The sequence below is a fragment of the Lithobates pipiens genome, unplaced genomic scaffold (assembly GCF_037356315.1).
Source record: "Lithobates pipiens isolate NorthernLeopardFrog02 unplaced genomic scaffold, aLitPip1_a1.2 Scaffold_13, whole genome shotgun sequence".
In the NCBI taxonomy this organism is placed as follows: Eukaryota; Metazoa; Chordata; class Amphibia; order Anura; family Ranidae; genus Lithobates; species Lithobates pipiens.
In genome coordinates, this window is record NW_027507718.1 from 515,831,571 (window position 1) to 515,854,356 (window position 22,786).

The window sequence follows — 22,786 nt, forward strand, 5'->3', positions numbered from 1 at the left end:
CACTAAAACTATTACTAATTTTTTTTTTTTCTGTACTGAGACAATTATGCAGCCTGTCGTTGAGGTCTTATACTTTTTTTAAATGCAACTGGTCTGGCTGGTCTTTTGCTTCCCATACTTTTTGCTGTTTGATCAAAAACAATAGAGCAGATCAGGAGTTCTGATATATACATATATGTATGTATATACTGTACATAGGTCTAATAATAATAAGACAAATAATAATAAAAATAATAATAGTAAATATCACGCACACACATGCCTGGGTGAGGGAAGGGAGTTGGAGAGATAAGTGACACATTATTGCCTCCTCCTCCTCCCACATTACTTGATCCCCCCTCTCAGTTCCTGACACAAAGCTGCCTGGGACATCACAGTCACTGGGGCATTGCAGCTCACTGGAGTGGAAAATAGACTCTTTGTAAAGGAGGTGAGAGAACTGCCCCCTCCACAGGGGTTACATCAACTCTGCTAATTACTGGACACTAACCCCTGCCAAGCAGCCAGCCAGCCTGACAATGGATGCCACTGCAACAGAAGACTGCGCCCCAACCTACTCTGACTGAGCCCCACTCCACACTGAGCATTGCACCCCGCTCTACAGGAACTCAACCCAACTCTACACTCACTGCACCCCACACTACACTGAGTTTTGCACCCCACTGTACACTGACTGCACTCCGCTATACACTGACTGCACCCCACTGTACACTGACTGCACAACACTGTACACTGACTGCACTCCACTGTACACTGCACCCCACTTTACACTGGCTGCACCCCACTGTACACTGACTGCACCGCACTGTACACTGACTGCACTCCACTGTACACTGCACCCCACTTTACACTGGCTGCACCCCACTGTACACTGACTGCACCCCACTGTACACTGACTGCACAACACTGTACACTGACTGCACTCCACTGTACACTGCACCCAACTTTACACTGGCTGCACCCCACTGTAAACTTACTGCACCGCACTGTACTCTGACTGCACTCCACTGTACACTGCACCCCACTTTACACTGGCTGCACCCCACTGTACACTGACTGCACCCCACTGTACACTGACTGCACAACACTGTACACTGACTGCACTCCACTGTACACTGCACCCCACTTTACACTGGCTGCACCCCACTGTACACTGACTGCACCGCACTGTACACTGACTGCACTCCACTGTACACTGCACCCCACTTTACACTGGCTGCACCCCACTGTACACTGACTGCACCCCACTGTACACTGACTGCACTCCACTGTACACTGACCGCACCCCACTGTACACTGACTGCACTCCACTGTATACTGCACCCCACTTTACACTGGCTGCACCCCACTGTACACTGACTGCACTCCACTGTACACTGACCGCACCCCACTGTACACTGACTGCACTCCACTGTATACTGCACCCCACTTTACACTGGCTGCACCCCACTGTACACTGACTGCACTCCACTGTACACTGACTGCACTCCACTATACACTGACTGCACCCCACTATACACTGACTGCACCCCACTGTACACTGACTGCACTCCACTGTATACTGCACCCCACTTTACACTGGCTGCACCCCACTGTACACTGACTGCACTCCACTGTACACTGACCGCACCCCACTGTACACTGACTGCACTCCACTGTACACTGACCGCACCCCACTGTACACTGACTGCACTCCACTGTATACTGCACCCCACTTTACACTGGCTGCACCCCACTGTACACTGACTGCACTCCACTATACACTGACTGCACCCCACTATACACTGACTGCACCCCACTGTACACTGACTGCACTCCACCATACACTCACTGCACTCCACTGTAGACTGAATTCACTCCACTGTACACTGACTGCACTCCACTGTACACTGACTGCACTCCACTGTAGACTGAATTCACTCCACTGTACACTGACTGCACTTCACTGTACACTGGCTGCACCCCACATTACACTGGCTGCACTCCACTGTACACTGGCTGCACCCCACATTACACTGAGCAATGTGTACAGTGCACCCCACTGTACACTGAATTCAATCCTCTTTACACTGGCTTCACTCCACTGTACACTGAGTGCACTTCGATTTACACTGCACCCCACAGTACACTAAGCAATGTGCACCGTGCACCCTACTGTACATTGACTGAACCCCACTCTAAACTCACTGCACCTGACTCTACATTGAGCATTGCACCCCACTCTACACTGAGCATTGCACCCCACTCTACACTGACTACTCCCCACTTTACACCCACTACACCCTATGGTATACTGAGCAGTGCACCCCCAATCTACAATGACTGCACCCCATTTTACACTGACTGCACCCCACAGTACACTGAGCACTACGCCCCACTCTACACCGACTGCATATCACTGTACACTGAACACTACGCCCCACTCTACACTGAATACTGACTGACACCCCACTCCACGCTGACCTCACCCCGTTGTACAATGACTGCACGCCACTTTACCCTGAGTATTAAATGCACCCCATCCCACACTAATCACTGAAAGCACCCCACTATACACTGACCTCTGCCTGCACCCCACTATACACTGACCTCTGCCTGCACCCCACTATACACTGACCTCTGCCTGCACCCCACTATACACTGATCACAGTACTAGACTGTACAATGAGCACTGCCTGCACCCCACTGTACACAGCGATCTTATTGTCGGCCCCCTCCTATCACATCGCATTGTACAGAAATGCATCTATGATTCTCAGTGAAGAGCAAAGCGGAAACTTCAAGAGCCTGGACACCCCCTCCTCTCAATCAGCTCAGCTCCTTCCATCCTTATATCTTCCCTTATAATAAATATCACAGACAAGTATAATGACCCCCCAGCACCCCCCTAGGTACACCGAGGTGGGGGTGGATTAGGGAAGGGGGGTAATTACAGATCAGCAGCAGACTGGGGGGGGGGGGGTCGGATCACGTCACTGGATGGTCCCCTCTTGCAGCACATGATAAGAGCACCGCATCCCTACTGCAAAGGGTTAATAGAGAGGGAGGCTGGGCCCCCAGGTCATGCATAATTCATGAAGTGGGCGGGGCAGCAGTCACCCAGACGCCTTGCAGCCCTCCTCTGCCTCTCAGATCAGTTGGTAGTGTTCAGGTAAGGGGCAGCCAGAGAGCAGACGAGGATCTGGTGACTCCCCCCCTCCCTTCCCATCCAGGAGGATCCCCAGGTGCATGGAGCAGGGAGCCAGAGCTGAGCCTTAGCCCTTGTGCCAGGGGGGCAGAGGAAAGGAGAAGAAGGCCAGTGTGCCCAACAGCACCATGTTCCAGCCAGCAGGCAAGCGCTGCTTCACCATTGAATCCTTAGTGGCCAAGGACACCCAGCAACACCTGAGCCCAGAGGAGCCCCTCCGACCTACCGCCCTGCCCTACCCCACCTCCACCACTGAAGCCTTTGTCACTGGCTTCCCCAACCCAGCCGGCAGATCCCTCTACCCCAACCCTGAACTGGTCTTCCCAGAGGCTGTCAGCCACCCTTCCCTGACTATGCACCCCCACCAGCATTTACAGCACCCCCACTCCTTCTTCGGAGCCCAGCACAGGGACCCCCTCAACTTCTACCCCTGGGTGCTGAGGAACAGGTTCTTCGGCCACAGGTTCCAAGGTAAGCCCAACTGGCATTGTGCATGGATGGTCTGCAACTGGCATTGTGTATGGATGGTCTGCAACTGGCATTGTGCATGGATGGTCTGCAACTGGCATTGTGCATGGATGGTCTGCCCTGGCATTATGCATGGATGGTCTGCAACTGGTACTGGCTAAGTTGTGAGTGTGGACGACTTTCACCCAGACTCTCAACCTACTGACTCTCTGCCTGTGCTATGGTGTTCACATTTCTCCTGTACAGCCTATACTGACACTTAAACTATTATTATATTCTGCTGGAATTATCAGAACCTACCACAGACAGTTTAGAGAGACCCGCAGACTCTCTACTGTCTACACATTATATATTCTGATACTTCTATTAAAGAAGCGGTCGACAGATGGTTATATTTTCTCCTATACAACGTATAGTGACCCAAAAACTCCATACCAGACCTTCTCAGCCAGGGTTCCTTCATGGGTTTCTAGAGGTTCCTTGAAAAGAGAAGCATGGTAGATAAATCTCTTGCCTACTGGCCACCAATGTAAGGGGACAGTTTTCACCGTTTCTTTTCTGAGCATTATAACTCATTTAATTTCATTAATAAGATTATAAGGAAAGCCCATTATTATTCTTCGTATTTAAAACTCTGAAAACCTTCTGACGCGCTAATGTACTACAAGATGCTGGTCTGATAGTTGTGGGGTTCCCTGAGACCTGAAATGATGAGTGCCACCATGGTAAAAAAAAAAGGTTGAGAACCTTATATACTGGTATACTCTTACTATAATTACCAGAACTTTCTACATGTAAGTACATATGTCATGCTGTATAGGTTAGAGCAGGGTTTCTCAACCAGGCTCCAAGGAACCATAGGGTTCCTCCAGAGATTGTTAGGGGTTCCTTGAGCAATGAGCAGTTTTTGCCTCTCAGTTAAGTTCCCACTCACACCAATGATCTTTTTGGCTATCTACAAGGAGATAATTCTTGACCATAGATGACCGTAGTTATAAGGAGCATTCTTCCTTATGACCATCACACTAATGTATCATGGGTTGTAGATAAAGTCATTTTTAGCAGGGGTTCCCTGAGACCAGAAAGTAATTTGAATGGTTAATCTGTGTTGAAAAGGTTGAAAAAGGCTGGGTTAGAGTGACACTAAACTATACCAGCCTTCCTCAACCATCAGAGGTTTCTAGGGGTTCCTTAAGAGAACATTGATCCCCTGCCTACCGACCACCAATGTAGGGGACACTACAGTTTTTCACTGTTTCTTTTTTGGACATTATTATGTTTCATTTGATAAGTGTATAGGAAACAAATTCTTCATTCTTTTTATTTAAAACTCTCTACAACCTACCGGTTGGCGGATTGATCCCCTACCCATCGATCATTAACGTAGGGGAACACCAGTTTTCACTCTTTCTTTTGTGGACATTATTATTATTATTTGATCATTTTGTGACTATTTAAGAAACTCATTATTTCTTGTCTATATTTAAAAACCTGTGCTACCTACTGATCACACTGATTTACCAGGAGCATTAGGTCTGATAATGTGGGTTTCCTGAGACCTAAAAATATTTCCTCCATGGTAAAAAAAATTAAAAAATAAATGCATGTTGAGGAAGGCTGTTAATATATACTGCTATTCATTACCAGAACCGGTCACATTTTTAGTTATATTTCTTCTTGTACAACTCAGTGACCCTCAAACTCCAGCAGATACCAGCTTTTCCCAACCAGGGTTCCTTCATAGATTTCCAGGGGATCCTTGAGATGAAGACATTGGTAGATCGATCTCCTGCCTATTGACCACTTATGTAAGGGGACACTACAATTGTCACTCTTTCTTTTGCTGGTCTTTATTATCCATTTTATGATAAAGGACCCCCATTCTTCTATCTACAACTCTGAACAACCTACTGACCAAACATGAGCACCAGGTCTGATCATTTTCATGGGGATCCCTGAGAGCATGGAAACTATTTTTAATGTTCCTCTATGAGAGAAAGAGACTGTTTTATATATATATATATATATATATATATATATATATATATATATATATATATATATATATATATATACTGCTTTAATTCCTAGAACCTGTGTCATTTATGTAGATATAGTTATATTTACTTCTGTACAGCTTAGAGAGACCCACTGAACTATTGTCTACATTTTGTTCTGATACTTCAAAGCTGCCACAGAGTTATTATACTTTCAATATAGTGACCCACATATTGCATTATATATATATTGTTATATCTACTAGAAGCTGCCACATTTACGTAGCTCTCCCTCTAGTGATATTTCTAATGGCTTATAGTGACCCACACACTCAATTATATACTGTTATATCTACTAGAAGCTGCCAAAATGATGTAGTTATATTTCCTCCCGAGAGAGACCCATAAACTATCTACTGTCTAAATTAAATACTGATATCAAAGCTGCTAGATTTATGTACGTATGTTTATGTTTTTTCCTATGCAGAATAATAATAATAAAAAAAAAAGTCTCATACAAATCACATGTCTATATTATAGTAGAATCTGCCAAATGTACGTAGTTATTTGCTTTCATTCAGAGCTTATGGTAACCCAGAAACCACTCTGCCTTTATTATATAATGATATTTACTATAAGCTGCCAGATTTATGTAGTTAGGTTTTTGTTTTCTCCTATATGGTTGATAGTCTTGTATGAAATATGTCTATATTATACATTATTATATGAAATGGGAACTGCCAAACTGTAGTTATTATTTTTTTTCATATTCAAACTACCCTGTCTTCACGATATATTAATATTTACATAAGCAGCGAGAATTATATATATATATATATATATATATATATATATATATATATATATATATATATATATAAAACATAGAGCATATATATATTATATATATATATTATAAGTTTTGACATTTTGCTAGCTGTCCCAAAATATAACTACTAAACATCGTGCAACTCCTAGTAATTATATTATCATAAAAAAAAACTATATATATATATATATATATATATATATATATTTATATTTATTATTATTATTATTATTATTATTATTATTATTATTATTATTATTATTTTCTTTTAATATATTAAGTGCTCAGCAACTTCGACCTACAAACTACAACACCTGATGATCTTACTGCAAAAAAAGTAAACTTCATGTAAACATATATATATATAATTTCTCCAGTACAGCTTATAACGACTCACAAATTACAGTAATTACTAGAAGCTTCTAGATTTATGATTTGTGATATACAACTAATTATAGAGCCCCACAAACTGCTCACTTCCTAAATTATATACTGCCAAAATTACTAAAAATAGATATATGTGTTTACAGATAGATTTTTATTTATTCACCTACAACATACACTTCTTTATAATAATGAACGCCTAAACAAACATGTATAGATACGTTTTCTCATTTATAGCTTATATTGAATGATTATTATGCATTCTATTTATAACATTTGTGTTATATATATAATGGGAGCTGGCACATTGTGTGAATGTATTTCTTTTTTCTCGCATGCAACTCACTGCTCAGCTCCATACCGACAATTACTATATATGTATATATATATATATATCAATTACGTCTATGATTTGCTACCCTGATATCTTCCTATATTACAGAAATATATACAGCTGTATTCCCTTATATCTGCTGAATTGTTGAACTTCGGTGCTCAGTATAGAGTAGGAGAACTGATACATCAATTATATATATATATATATATATATATATATATTCATATTAATAAATTACGTTTTCTAAAAGACCTATGTAAACAAACTTCTATGTATTGTTTATCTGAAAATTGTATCTACTAGAACTCATATAATTTCTTGTTCAATATTTTTATTGAAAATTTTCCATCAATATAACAAAACAATGAAGTAATGAATATCCCCAACCGGGAGCCAACATGACCCTTCAGTAGGGTTTATCAAAAAAAAAAAAATTTAAGAAGATAGAACTCATATAATTTCTTTGACACACACTGCTAAATCCTATATGTCTATGGGTACAGATTTATAAAGCAGCCAATCTGGCATTCAGCAAACATTCAATGCAGGGGAATCCTTCTGGCCCATGTGTGTTTTAAATGACAATGATTCAACACCAGCAAATGCTTGGTAAAAGTGACAGTTACTACTTTATACACACACACTACATATATATATATATATATATATATATATATATATATATATATATATATATATATATATATATATATATATATATATATATATATATATATATATATATATTTCTATATATAGATATATATAGATCTCTCTCTCTCTCTCTCTTTCTCTCCCTCTCTCTCTCTCTCTCTCTAGATAGATAGATAGATAGATAGATAGATAGATAGATAGATAGATAGATAGATAGATAGATAGATAGATTTTTTTTAATTCAGACTGTATGCTATTTATGTCTGTATATACTTCCACAGTCTGATAACCATTTTCTATATGCAGTATAATACATAAGCCGTCAATTTTTATTATTAGAATTCTCCTATATATATTTATATCCACTAGTCATTATATACTTCTCTGTCTCCCAGAAACGTTACAAAACTCTTTGTATATACTATGCATGCTCTTGCTATGGTGTTCATGTATTGCTGTATGTACATGATGAATAGATATTGTATGGGGAGACACTGAGGGGAACCCTAAGGACCCCCCTCTTCTCTTCTGTTAAGGAAAGTGAATGTTCCCTGAGAACGGTTCTCCTTTTTCCAGTGACTGCTCACCAGTTCCTCCATACTGGATATGGCTCAGATCCCTCTGCCCCCCCTACCCGTACCCCCCATGGACTTTCCCAGGGAGCCATAGAGAGGAATTCCTAATGATATAAGTTCTTCTGTACATGTACAGTTATAAACTACAGAGACTATTTCTGTACACTGCATGTCATCATTACACATTATCATATAGTGGAACAGGATAGACAGGTCTGCTTACATATCCTCCTGTACTTATATATTGCCCTATCCATTGTATCCACTCTCCTACTACCTATTACACTACAACTACTACTATATACTGTACATTTACCACTACATACTATCATACCCTAAGCTCACCATTACCTGCTATATCATACACTCACATTTATATATTGTATACTGCAAACTACCCATTATATATTGTATACTATGCACTCACTATTACTGTATACTGTACCGTTATATACCATTTACCGTGCACTTACCATTATATACCATATACTGTACACTCGCGTTTACATACTATATACTGCTAACTCACATTTATATATTGTATACTATGCACTCACTATTACCGTATACTGTATACTCACTGTTATATATTGTAAATTGTACACTCGCCATTATATAATCTATACTGCATATACTCACCAATACGTACTACATACTGTATACTCACCATTATATATTGTATGCTGTACACTCATTATTACATACTGCATATTATACAATTACCATTATATACTATACATTGTACACTCATCATTATAGATTGTATACTGTAAAAGCAGCATTATATACTCTATACTATACACTCATTATTACTTACTGTATATTGTTCACTCACCGTTATATGCTATATATTGTACACTCACTATTACATACTGTATATTGTACACTCATCATTACATACTGTATGCTCACTATTCCATACTATATACTATATACTCACTATTCCATACTATATACTATACACTCACCATTACTTACGACCATGACATAATTTATATTGCACACGCTATATACAGTACACTCACTGTTATATGCAGTGCTTTGTATACTCACTATTACATGCTATATACTGTACATGTACCATTATATATTGTATGCTGTGCACTCACCAGTACATACAGGCATACCCCACTTTTAAGTACACAATGGGGTTTATTTGCTAAAGCTGGAAAGTGCAAAATGAGGCTCACTTCTGCATAAAAACCAATGAGCTTCCAGGTTTTATTACCAAAGCTTAATTGAACAAGCTGGGGTTAGCAGCTCATTGGTTTCTATGTAGAAGTGAGCCTGATTTTGCACTTTCCAGCTTTAGTAAATAAACCCCATTGTGTACTTAAAAGTGGGGTATGCCTGTACTGTATATTCTACATTATTCACCATTACATACTGCTTTACCTCTGTATTTACAGGCGATGTATATTCAAATAGAGCCACAGACCATGATGCAAAGACACTCAAAGACAAATCAAAAGATAAATGCTAGATATACTATACTATATACTATACTGATCTATACTATACTGTAGCAAACTATAATGTACTAAATCTACTATAAAATGTTATATGCTAGAAGTATGGGAGAGAGCGAGAGAGAGAAGAAAGGAGAGATAGAGATTTGTATTATGCTTTTACTTATACTGCTGTGTGTTGGTGTGTCTGTGTAGTCTTTGACATAACTATACATATACATCCTCTGTTTCTATCCTATATATTTCATGTATACATAAATATTCTAATATACTCAGACACTCTTCTGCATTAACTACAGCACACCGCAGATAGACCCAGACACCTATCTATCACCAGTACACACACTGCTGGATGTACAACACAGATAACTGCTACCTACATATGTATTTTCCATATACTATACAGCTCTATGTTCAGGTACAGGTCATGTTTATTTCCAGGGACATCTTACTGACCTGTGTATATGTCTGTATGTCTGACACCATGCCTTCCCTCTGAGGACCAGACATTTTTTATCTGAAAAACATTGCGTGTATATATATATATATATATATATATATATATATATATATATATACATATATATATACATACACAGGCATACCCCACTGTTAAGTACACAATGGGGTTTATTTACTAAAGCTGGAAAGTGCAAAATCAGGCTCACTGCTACAGAGAAACCAATGAGCTTCCAGGTTTTATTACCAAAGCTTAATTGAACAAGCCAGGTTAGAAGCCCATTGGTTTCTATACAGAAGTGAGCCTGATTTTGCACTTTACATCTTTAGTAAATAAACCTCATTGTGTACTTAAAAGTGGGGTGTATATATATATATATATATATATATATATATATATACACATATTTTTTTTTTTTTTTTTGTGTGTGTATAAACATACAATAGATTGCAACACAAACTGGTACGTTCAATTCATTAGCAGCGTTTACAAAAGGAGAAAAACTATACAAATATGCAACACAGTTAAATCATTGATTATAACAACCTACTAAAAGGTCACTCGGATATTGGACTGCAGACCTTTATTTCCAGCACTTTTCATACGATATCACACAAACCTATAATGATCCCTACTATATACTAATTTATATAAATAAATAAAAAATAATAATGACAATAACAGAGGCAGAACATTAAAAAAGAGAAGAAAGAAAGAAAGAGAGAGAGTGAGAGAAAAAGAAAGGAACAAGGAAGGAGGGAATGAAGGGAGGAAGGAAGAAAGAGAGAGAGAAAGAGAAAGAAAGGAAGGAAGGAAGGAGGGAAGGAATTAAAAAAGAAAGAGAGAAATAAAGAGGGAAATGAAAGAAAGAGAAAGAATGAAAGAGAGAGAGAAAGAAAGAGAGAGAGAAAGAAAGAGAGAGAGAGGAAAAGAAAGAAAGAGAGAGAAAAGGAAAGAGAGAGAGGAGGAGGGAGGGAGAGAGAGAAAGAAATAAAGGAAGTAAAAGAGAAAGTGAGAGAGAGAGAGAGAGAGAGAGAGAGAGAAAGAAAGGAAAGAGGAAATGAAGGAAGGAAGAGAGGAAGAGATAATAAATATAATAATAATTTTTTAAAAAAGAGAGAGAGAGTGAGAGAGAGAGAAAGAAAGGAAGGAAGGAAGAGAGAGAGAGAAAGAAAGGAAGGAAGGAAGGAAAAAAGAAAGAGAGAAATACAGAGAAGGAAAGAAAGAAAGAAAGAAAGAAAGAAGGGAGGGAAGAAAGAAAGAAAGAAAGGAAGGAAGGGAGGGAGGAGGGAGGGAAGGAAGGGGGGGGGGGGGGGGGGGGAAGGAAGAGAAAAAGAGAGAAGGAAAGGAAGGAAGAGAGAGACAGAAAGAACGAACAGAAAGAACTCAGTGACCCCAGTGAGATCCGGGGTTGCACAGCACACGTCTCTGTTGGACTGTACTCTCCTCTTGTAGTGACCGATCAATGCGCTCTGTATACTCTCCTCTCTAGTCATAAATCGGTGCGATTTGTTTGCGACAGAAATGTGTCTGCCTTGAAATGTTTCGCTGAGGACTAACGTGCCCTGTGCTTTCTCCTGGTTTTCAGAAAAAAATCATGGACGTCTATTCATTTACATAAAATGGCAAACAAACGTGATTGGTGATTACTTTATTTATTTAATTTCGCATGACAAGTGACAAAAAAAACTGAATGAGAATCAGTTAAAGGGACCGGCTCCAGACTATAGAAGATGGAGCAGGGGGAGGATAGAAGGGGATTACTGAAGGGAGAATTGTTCTGGGTTTTATGAATGTTACATATAGATAGATAGATAGATAGATAGATAGATAGATAGATAGATAGATAGATAGATAGATAGAGTATACAGTGTATCTCAATGTCTCTAAATACCATTCATAATAAAAACATAGCTTTATTTCAGTTTTCTTTTCTAAAATGATCGTTTAACTAGAAAAGATCTCATTTTTTAATGTGATAGAATGAGTTGTCAGTTAGGAAGGGTTCATAAACAAAGTAATAAGGTAACTAGAACAAGAGCTACAATTATATCATTGTTTTTATTACTATTATTATGTTTTTCTTGTTGTGAAACATTTGTATACATTTTGGGCAATGGGCATAGAAACCTGGAGCTGGTCCTGGAATTAGACTGTTAAACCCAAAAGCAAACATTCATTTTATTGCTGCTTACCATTTCCTATGTGTGGTGGCTGCATTCCTTTTCTTTTCTAGGCTTTCATTCTTCACTTTTCATCAGGTGATCAGGCCATTTAGCCATTTATCACTGACTTGCAATGACCAGCTTTTATTTATTTGTGTAAAAACGTTATCCCAAAAGGGGGGGGGGGGGGCACTTGCTCTAACTGCTTATAAAGTGTGAGCTGGAATTCTGGAATTCGACTTTACCCCCCCACTGACATTGCTGCTGTCCAAATGTGTCCCCTCCATCCAGATTGGGGGTGCTCTAATACAGAAGGTAACACACCTTCTGTATTAGAGCGCCCCCACACTGGCCAGATCAGCAGGTGAGAACAGATGGAAAAAAGAAAACAAATGCAGCCACCAGATCTAATGATTTGTAAGCTGCAATATATAAAAAAAAATTGTTAAGTTTTGGGTTTAATAACACTTGAAATAAAAACTGAATTCACATTTACAAAACAAACTGTGGGCAGTTGTCTTTGAGATAAGACTGAAGCTAGGTGTACAGTTAGGTACGGAATAGTAAGGATAGGGGGGTGGTCTGAAGGCAGGTGGGGAATAGGAATGGGGTTGGATCTAAATAAGGTGTGAAGTCAGGTTTGGGGGGGGGGGGTGACAAACATTCACAGGGGCAGTTGGTGACAGTACAATTGTTCCTCCGCACTGTAATGTAAAGGGGCACTGTGATATAAAAGAGACTGCACTGTAAAGGGGCACTGTGATTATAAAGGAGACTGCACTGTGATATAAAGGGGACAGCACTGTGAATGGGCACTGTGATATAAAGGAGACTGCACTGTAAAGGGGCACTGTGATTATAAAGGAGCCTGCACTGTAAAGGGGCACTATGATATAAAGGAGACTGCACTGTGATATAAAGGGGACAGCGCTGTGAATGGGCACTGTGATATAAAGGAGACTGCACTGTAAAGGGGCACTGTGATATAAAAGGGACTGCACCGTAAAGGGGCAGTCCCCTTTATATCAAAGTGCCCCTTTACATTACAGTGCCCCTAGAAATCACAGCCCCCATCGCAGTGCCCAGTGCGGTCTTGCCTGCCCCCTTTTCTCTCCAATCACAGTGCCCCCTTTTATTCTCTGCCTTCCGTGCACAGTCCTACCTTTGGCAGGGCAGAGGCAGGATTCAGTCTGTGTGCCCTCTCCAGGGTCTTCCACCCCACCAACGATGCCATCCTATCAGCAGGGCAGGGGGTTGGAGAAGCTGCAGATCTGGATCGTATTAACAAAGTGGGTGATTACCCGCTTGTTAATATGAAAAGCTTTCTGCTCTCTGTGGAGATCGCCAGTTCCTCCCACCTTGACATCCTTGGTGGGTGGGAGAGCTGAGAGAGGAGACACAGGCATGGCACATAACGGAAGGTGAGTGGCGACCGCAGTGTGTGTTAGCTCTGTCTGGACCGCAGTTGCTGCTTTCCTCCTGCTGTGCAGCCTGGTCATCAGCAGCCCACTCTTGTTAAATCATGTGGTCCGCCCAGCCGGGCGAATGCCGGTGTGCCTTTTGGCCAGTCAAGGCCTGTGAGAGATGGTCAGAGACATTGGATACAACATAAGAGATGATCAGAGACTGCAGACATGATACAGGAGAAGGCCGGAGATTGCCGACACGATACATGAGATGGTCAGAGCTTGTAAATGTGCTATAAGAGTTGTTGGAGACTGAGAACGGGCTTCAGCAGGCAGTCCTAGAATGGAAAAATATTACATGAGAATGCTGTTAATGACTGCTATAACAGGGCAATAGGGAAACACAGATTGGTGCCTACATGGGCCCAGAGGGCTGCACAAAAAGTGCCAGATGGCGGCTGGTTGGGCACCAGGGCTCTAGAGGTAAGGTCTGGAATAAGGCTGGTGTAAAGTCTGGAGTCAAGTGTAAGAGAGGGATAAGGATGGGTATGGAAAAGGGCTGAAGACAGGTTTTAAATCAGGTCTGGAATAGTGATGAGGTTGGGTCCCGGCGTAAGTCTGGTGTGAGGTCTTGAGTCAGGGTAGGGATAATGTTGGATCTGGAATAAGGCTGATGTCAGATCGGTAATAGGGATGAGGTCAGATATTGAGTTCTATATGAGGTAAGGCTGGATTTAAGGTCTGGAGTTGTGTTTAAAATAAGACTAGAGAGAAAGTTTGAATTTAGTTCTGGACTAAGGTTTGCGGGAAGGTCAGACATTAGTTATGAAACAGAGATAAGGTCAGGTCTGGAGTTATGTATGGAAGAATACTAATATTATCCCTGGAGTTAGGTCTAGAAAAAAACGCTGAGGTAAGAACTAAAGTTCGGTCTGGAACAAAGTAAGGGTTAGGTCTGGAATAGGGATAAGGTGAGTTCTGGAAGTAGATTTGGAATAGGGCTGTGTCAGATGTGGAAGTAGGTCTGGAAAGTTGGGGTAAGTTTTGGAGTTAGGTCAAAAATAGGGATACGGCTGGGTCTGGAATTAGGTTTGGAATAGGAATGAGGTCTGAGTAAAGCTAAGGTCAAGTGTGGTAGATCTGGAATAAGATTGGAGTCATATGTGGAGTGAGGTCCGAAATAGAGATGAAGTCAGGTCAGGAATTAGGTTTGGAACAGTTCTGAGTCAGGTCTTGCATAAGGCTGGGATCGGATATGGAATAAGAATGATGTCAGATCTGGAATAAGACCAGAGTCAGGCCTAAAATATGGCTATACTCAGGTCTTGAAAAGGATCGGGGTGAGTTCTGGAATAAGACCAAAGTTATAACCCTCTCTTACACAATCCAAAATAAAAAAAGTTATGCTTTCAGTTCTAGGGAAAAGGACCGGGGTCGGGTCTGTAACAAGATGGAGGGTTACATCTAAAATAGGACTAGAGACAGGTCTGGAATAGGAACAGCATCAAGTCTGGATTGAAAAAAGTTATGCCTTCAGTCCTACTTTAACAAGACCAGGGACAGGTCTGGAATAAGACCAGGGACAGGTCTGGAATAAGACCAGGGACAGGTCTGGAATAAGACCAGGGACAGATCTAGAATAGGACCAGGAACTGGTCTAGAATATGAGCAGGAACAGGTCTAGAATGGGACCTTGACCGGTCTGGAATTGAACCAAGGACAGTTTCGGAATAGGACCCAGGGCAGGTCTAAAATAGGACCAGGGACAGGTCTGGAATAATACCAGAGACAGGTCTGGGATAGGAACAGGTCTAGAAGAGGACCAGGGAAATGTTTAGAATAGGACCAGGGATAGGTCTGGGATAGGACCAAGGACAGATCTGGGATAGGACAAGGAACAGGTATGAGATTGGGCCAGGGGCAGGTCTGGGAAAGGACCAGGGACAGGTCTAGAAGAGAACCAGGGACATGCCTGGGATAGGATCAGGAACAGATCTAGAATAGGACCCCGGAATAGGCTAGAATAGGACCAAGGACAGATCTGGGATAGGACCAGGGACAGCTTTAAGGTAAAGCTGAGTTGAAATGTGGAATTAGATTCAGAACATGCTAACAGAAGTTGGTAACAGACCAGAGCTGGGACCAGTAGAGGCGAGTTGTATTGGGAGTAAGGTTCAGGCCTGATATGGAATCAGGCTGAGAGGAGGGCTGAGGTCAGGCTTGGAATGGTGGGAGGAATTTGGCTCAGGGGGTCAGGTACATGATTTGTACATCATGGTGACAATATTAGTGCTGCCTCCTCACCTTCCCCCTCCTCATTATCGGCCTAGAAATGCAAATCCCCTGGCTGATTTCTGTGTGCACTATAGAGCAGCCATCATCAAAGAGCAGCATTGTTCATAGGGAGGGGGGAACCCCCAACCCTTATCTCCCTTCCCACCATGCCTGCATCAATCTGCGCCGGTGCCACTCCCAGCGCTAGACACAGCGCTAAACGCGACCCCCCCCCCCACCCCCCCAGCACCAGGCACAGCGCTAATTCCAGCTAATAACACTGCTGTGCCCAGGATGTGACCACCATTACTATCATCATTATTAGGAAGATGGTACGACTTATTATAATGCTGACCACTGTGCACAGAATGGGAACACAGACATTAGACTTATTATTATTAGTTTCTGTTGTCATCATAAGAGGGAGAATGATTTTAGATATGAACATGAATTATTTCCTGTTTAATTTTTATTTATACATTTTATGTGAAGTGGAGAACTGCTTATTGTTCATTTACAGACCTAATTTTACAAATATAAATAAATATATATAAAAAAAATATATATATATATATATATATATATATATATATATATATATATGGACACACACACACACTTTATATATATATATATATATATATATATATATATATATATATATATATATATATATATATATATATATATATATATATATATATATATATATATATATATATATATATATATATATATTTATATATATTATATATATATATATATTTATATATATTTATTTATTTATATTTGTAAAATAATAATGATGATAATAATCACAGTAATATTAATACATTATATAGTAGGGGCAGCTGAATGTCAGTAAATGAGCTCCCAACTTTGTGGGAACAGTTTGGGGATGACCCCTTCTCGTTCCAACATGACTGCGCACCAGTGATAGAACACCCTTGGGATGAATTAGAATGGACACTGTGAGCCAGGAAACCTTTAAAAAAAAAAAAAAAGTACATATGGCAGCTTTTAATGCACAAGTCCCAGCATAGATTGCCTTGAAGGTTTGGGAGCCATTGACATCCATCATCCACGGAGATGCCCACCCAGCCAACAGACCCTGCATGGGGGATTCTCCAATCCAGCACCTTAGTTGTGTGCTGGGATTTGTAGTTCTCCCAGGTCACTGACCAGTCATCTGTTGCAGAAGACATGGGCTGCTAGAGATTAGAGCAGGGGCAGACTGACAACTAATGGGGCCCCCGGGCAATAGGAGATAATGGGGCCCCCAGGTAATCAGAGATTATGGGGCCACACAGTATACACATACACACACAGTATACACAGACTTATTTCTATTGGCTGAGAGGGTACTGGAGAGGTGGGGTAGCTATAATCTAAGGATTTTTATACCAAAAGGATGTCAGTAAGGGACATTTCGGAGACAGATGTAAAAAAAAAAAACACAGATTTTGACATACTGTCCCTGGGTTTACTGAGGCTGGCAACCCTGATGGGGCCCCCGGGCAGTGCCCGAGTGGCCGAATGGTCAGTTCGCCCCTGGATTAGAGGGTGGCCTGCAGTCACACCTCAAGCAATCTAGTAAAGCGTATAATACAACAGTACATGAGACAATATATATATATATATATATATATACTGTATATATACAGCGGGTAAAATAAGTATTGAACACGTCACCATTTTCCTAGATAAATATATTTCTAAAGATGCTATTGACATGAAATTTTCAACATATCTGTCTAGTGCTGGCAGTGGCCTGTACCTGTGTAGCGCTATATGGATGTATGGGAGATTGGTGGTTCCGCACCACGTGAGTCTATCCTGAGTATCGCCATATCCATGATCTATGAGGACATACTCACACATGTTGAAGGCACAATATGGAAGGCATTAGCATGCGTTGTGTTAATGAAGCCCAATCGTTATTCATGGGCTGCCAATGCCTCAAATCTGATGAAATGACATGGGATGGAATGGACCCTATTGTACTGTTAAGGTAGAATGGATCGCTTTAATTTTGGAGGGGAGCATTGTATAGCCAGTAGGGAATATTGCTTAATAATGGCAGAAATTATTGGTGTTTTGGAAAAGCACAGATATATGTGTATTTTTGAGAGCTTTTATGATGCAGCTGCCCCTGTTATGATTTTCATTGGCCACATGATGGGCTTAGACTGAATTTATAGTCCAGTTTATTTTATATGGTGTATACCCACAGTAATTATCCACTTGCCTACTGGGCATTTAAAACTTCCTCCTGCCCAGACCAATTTTCAGCTTTCACTTTGAATGACAATTACTCAGTCATGTAATACTGTACCCAAATGAACTTTTTGTCCTTTTTCATACAAACAGAACTTTCTTTTGGTGGTATTTGATCACCTCTGGGTTTTTTAAAAAGAAGATCGAAAATCTTGAAAAAAAACATTTTTCTTTGTTTCTGTGATAAAATTGAGCAAATTATACATTTTTCTTCATGAATTTTGCCCACAATTTATACTGCTACATATCTTTGGTAAAAAATAACCCAAATTAGTGGATATTATTTGGTCTTTGTGAAAGTTAGAGAGTCTACAAGCTGTGGTGCAAATCATACAAAATTGATCACATCTGATGTACTGGTGGCCTATCTCATTTCTTGTGACCCGAACATGTCAGGAAAGTACAAATACCCCCCAAAATGACCAATTTTTTGGAAAGTAGACATTCCAAGGTATTTAGTAAGAGGCACGGTGAGGTTTTTGGTGATGTCATTTTTTCCCACAAATCTTTGCAAAATGAAGATTTTTTTTTCCACAAAATTGTCATTGTAATAGGTTATTTCTCTCACATGGCATGTGTATACCACAGATGATGCCCCAAAATACATTCTGCTACTCCTCCTGAGTATTACGATACCACATGTGTGGGACTTTTCCACAGCCTGGCCACATAGAGAGGCCCAACATTCAGGGAGCGCCATCACGTGTTCTAGGAGCATAAATTACACATCTAACTTGTTGACTAACTATTACACCTTTGAAAGCCCTGGAGCACCAGGACAATGACATGTGACACTGACATGGCACTGATAACAGATGGAACTGATACGTGGCACTGATGGCATGTGACACTGATGTGGCACTGATGACAGATGGCACTAATATGTGGCACTGATGACACGTGACACTGATGTGGCACTGATGACAGATGGCACTAATATGTGGCACTGATGACAGGTGACACTGATGACAGATGGCACTGATACATGGCACTGATGACACGTGACACTGATAACAGATGGCAAGTGACCCTGACAGGTGGCACTGATGACAGATGGCAGTGATACATGGCACTGATGACATGTGACACTGATAACAGATGGCACGTGATACTGACAGGTGGCACTGGGGGTAGGTGGCACTGGGGACAGAGGGCAATGATAGGTGGCACTGGGGACAGATGGCACTGACAGGTGGCACTGGGGACAGATGGCACTGATAGGTGGCACTGGGGACAGGTGGTACTGGGGACAGATGGCACTGATAGGTGGCACTGGGAACAGATGGCACTGACAGGTGGCACTGGGGACATATGGCACTGACAGGTGGCACTGGGGACAGATGGTACTGACAGGTGGCACTTCGGGACAGGTGGCACTAATAGGTGGCACTGGGGACATATGGCACTGTGTTGTGTTAGTGTTCACTGTTTTTTTTTCACTGCTTCTCACTGCACCTCTATATTCTATCCTACAGGATTACACTGCACCCCTGTATTCTATTTCATGGAATTACACTGCACCTCTGTATTCTAACTTATAGAAAAAGGGGTCAAACTGGTGACCCTCCAGCTGTTGAGAAATTACAAGTCCCATGATGCATTGCAAGAGTGACAGTTACAAGCATGGCTCCGACAGGCAGAGGCAAGATGGGACTTGTAGTTTTGCAACAGCTGGAGGGTTGCCAGTTTGATACCCCTGCAATAGAATAACGCTGCAACTCTGTATTCTATCCTACAGGATTACGCTAAACCTCTCTATAATCTATCATACAGGATTACACTGCACCTCTGTATTCTGTTATAATGGAATACTCAACATTGAGGTTGTTGATGTAAGCAGTGGGCTGGCTGTATAAATATATCGCAGGAGGTATGCAAATATCAAAAATGGCATGATGTGGGGGATATGACGCACACATATGAAAGGAGAACAAGACCAAAAGATAAGAGTCCCAATTCATCTATTGATATTGTGTTAAAAAACAGCCAATGCATTTTGGGGGGTGAAGGATGTGAAATACACATTAAAATGACTTTGAAGGGAAGGCTGGATGTCAGATTTATTAATATGTTAGATTTTACCTTATCTTTTGTCTCCATAAAGACCATTAGGACTGATAGAGGGGAGAATCTTTCCATCGGGATTCAGAGAGCCTGATGACTATTCAACCTATGAATGCCTCTGATATGGATGTGTAGGCCAAAGCAAGACACAATGGAGGGAGAGCTACTAAAACTGGAGCACGCCGAATCTGGTGCAGATGTGCATAGTAACCAATCAGCTTCCAGGTTTTATTCCAAAAGCTTAATTGAACAAACTGAAGTTAGAAGCTGATTGGTTGATTGGCACAGCTGCACCCGGTTCTGTCGGCTCCAGTTTTAGTAAATCACCCTGAATGGGTTTGATTTACTAATAGGGTAGAGCATGTTCACGTTACAAAGTGAATTATAAAAATGAATGAGATGATGCAAATTAAAAACTTTGCAAAGAAGACCCAATCACGTGCAAGCAAAAGGATATTTTCCTTACACATGATTGGATGATTGAAATCAGTACAACTTCACCCCATTCACTAAGCTAAGGGAACATCCTATAGTAAATCTACCTTAAAGTGGAGGGCCACCCTGAAAACGAAAAAATATAAAAAATTCCAAAAAAATATAAAAAAAAAAATGAAAAAAAAATTTTTTTTTTACTTACCAGAAATGCCTGTTGCTAGGCACTTTCTCCTAATCTTCCTCTTCCTCCTCCGCGGAGATCTTCTGTCTTCTCCCTTCGTCGCGGCGTCTTCTGGGTAATGAGTCGCGCTGTGTTCTGGGAACTGTGTGTTCCAGAACACAGCGCGTCCCATTCAGAAAGCGCTGCGGGACTCGCGCATGCGCAGTAGCGGCGGGACTCGCGCATGCGCAGTAGGAAACGGGCAGTGAAGCCATCAGGCTCCACTGCCTGTTTCCCTTACAACGAATGGCGGCGCCGGGACCCGAGAGCCGAGGGACGGGTCGGCCTCGGGCGGCCGACATCGCGGGCGCCCTGGACAGGTGAGTGTGTTTATTAAGTCAGCAGCTGCAGTGTTTGCAGCTGCTGACTTTTTTTTTTTTTTTTTTAAACGGACCTCCTCTTTAAATAGGTTGATCTACTAAGGAAGAAGAGATTGGTTTCTTTGCAGAGTAAAGCCTCGTACACACAATCGGAGTTTCCGCAGACAAAACCTCCGACTTTTGTTCGAAAGCGTGTGCCTGGTTTTTGTCTTGCATACAAACGAAAAGGAATTGTCGACCAACAAACCAGAACATATTGATATACTACGTGGCTTTTCAGCTCTTTAGTGCCACCCTTTGGGCTCCTTCTGCTAATTTCGTGTTAGTAGAAGTTTGGTGAGTGTTGATTCACGCTTTTCATTTTGCACTTTTCAGTACTTTTCTGAACGGCCGTTCGCCAACCAGACATGTTGCGGAATCGGAGGAGATAACGTGTTATTTATTATTGGCCTTGGAGTTATTGCTTTGACCCAAGTCCAGTCCAGGAACAGGAGGAGGAGTTCTTGGACCAAAAATTGGTTGCTTTATTAATCGTGACCAATTATTTCATATGCCTTTGCTGCGGGAGCTCCAGGAGAATAATCCAGATGATTTTCAGAATTATCCCCGGATGACGGACTCCTGCTTTCACCAACTCTTGGCATTGTTGACCCCTATATTAAGAAGCAGGACACATGCATGAGGCTTTTATTTAATTTTTTGGTCGAATAATGATTTGATTTGGTATATTTTCTATATATTTGGATGCATAGAATGCGCTTTTTGGTTAAGTTCTATTGGCAGATAGCATGTCTAATTTTATTTGTTTTCTTTTTTTAATGCACAATAAAAAAATTGTGTAGAATAATACTTGACTATGTGTTTTACAGTTGACAGTTTGGGAGTAGGCAGTTATATTTAAAAAAATACAATGTAAAATTGACAAGGGACACCAACATAGTTGTATCTTTGATCTTAAAAACTACAGGATAATGGTGTTGTGGTAACTTGCACCAAAAAAAAAAAAAGAAAAGAAAAAAAAGCATAATAATATTGTTCTTGATATCACTAGAAAATAAAAGACTTTGAAAATTTGTTTGCAATAACTCCATCATTATCACCAGCAAAGCAGCTTCATTATTATCCCATGTGGGTTTGTACTTTGGACTTTTGTCTGAGGGACTTGTGTACAAAAATTCCTGTTGCTTCAGCTCAGTCTGTTGGGTGAATGAGCCCTAAATGGTCACTGAGCTTAGTAAATACAGAGATGCTGTCTTTACTTCAAA

The 22,786-nt window shown here is 40.9% G+C and overlaps 1 protein-coding gene across 1 annotated transcript in view; it reads left to right on the top strand.

Annotated features, from left to right (window-relative positions):
- The first annotated feature begins 3,124 nt into the window (after positions 1-3,124).
- The window catches only part of EMX1 (empty spiracles homeobox 1), an 87,216-nt gene continuing 67,554 nt past the window's right edge, over positions 3,125-22,786 (top strand). Inside the window, exon 1 of the mRNA XM_077478080.1 lies at positions 3,125-3,658. Coding sequence (XP_077334206.1) covers positions 3,316-3,658 — 343 coding nt within the window. The 5' untranslated portion in view covers positions 3,125-3,315. The remainder of the gene's footprint in view (positions 3,659-22,786) is intronic.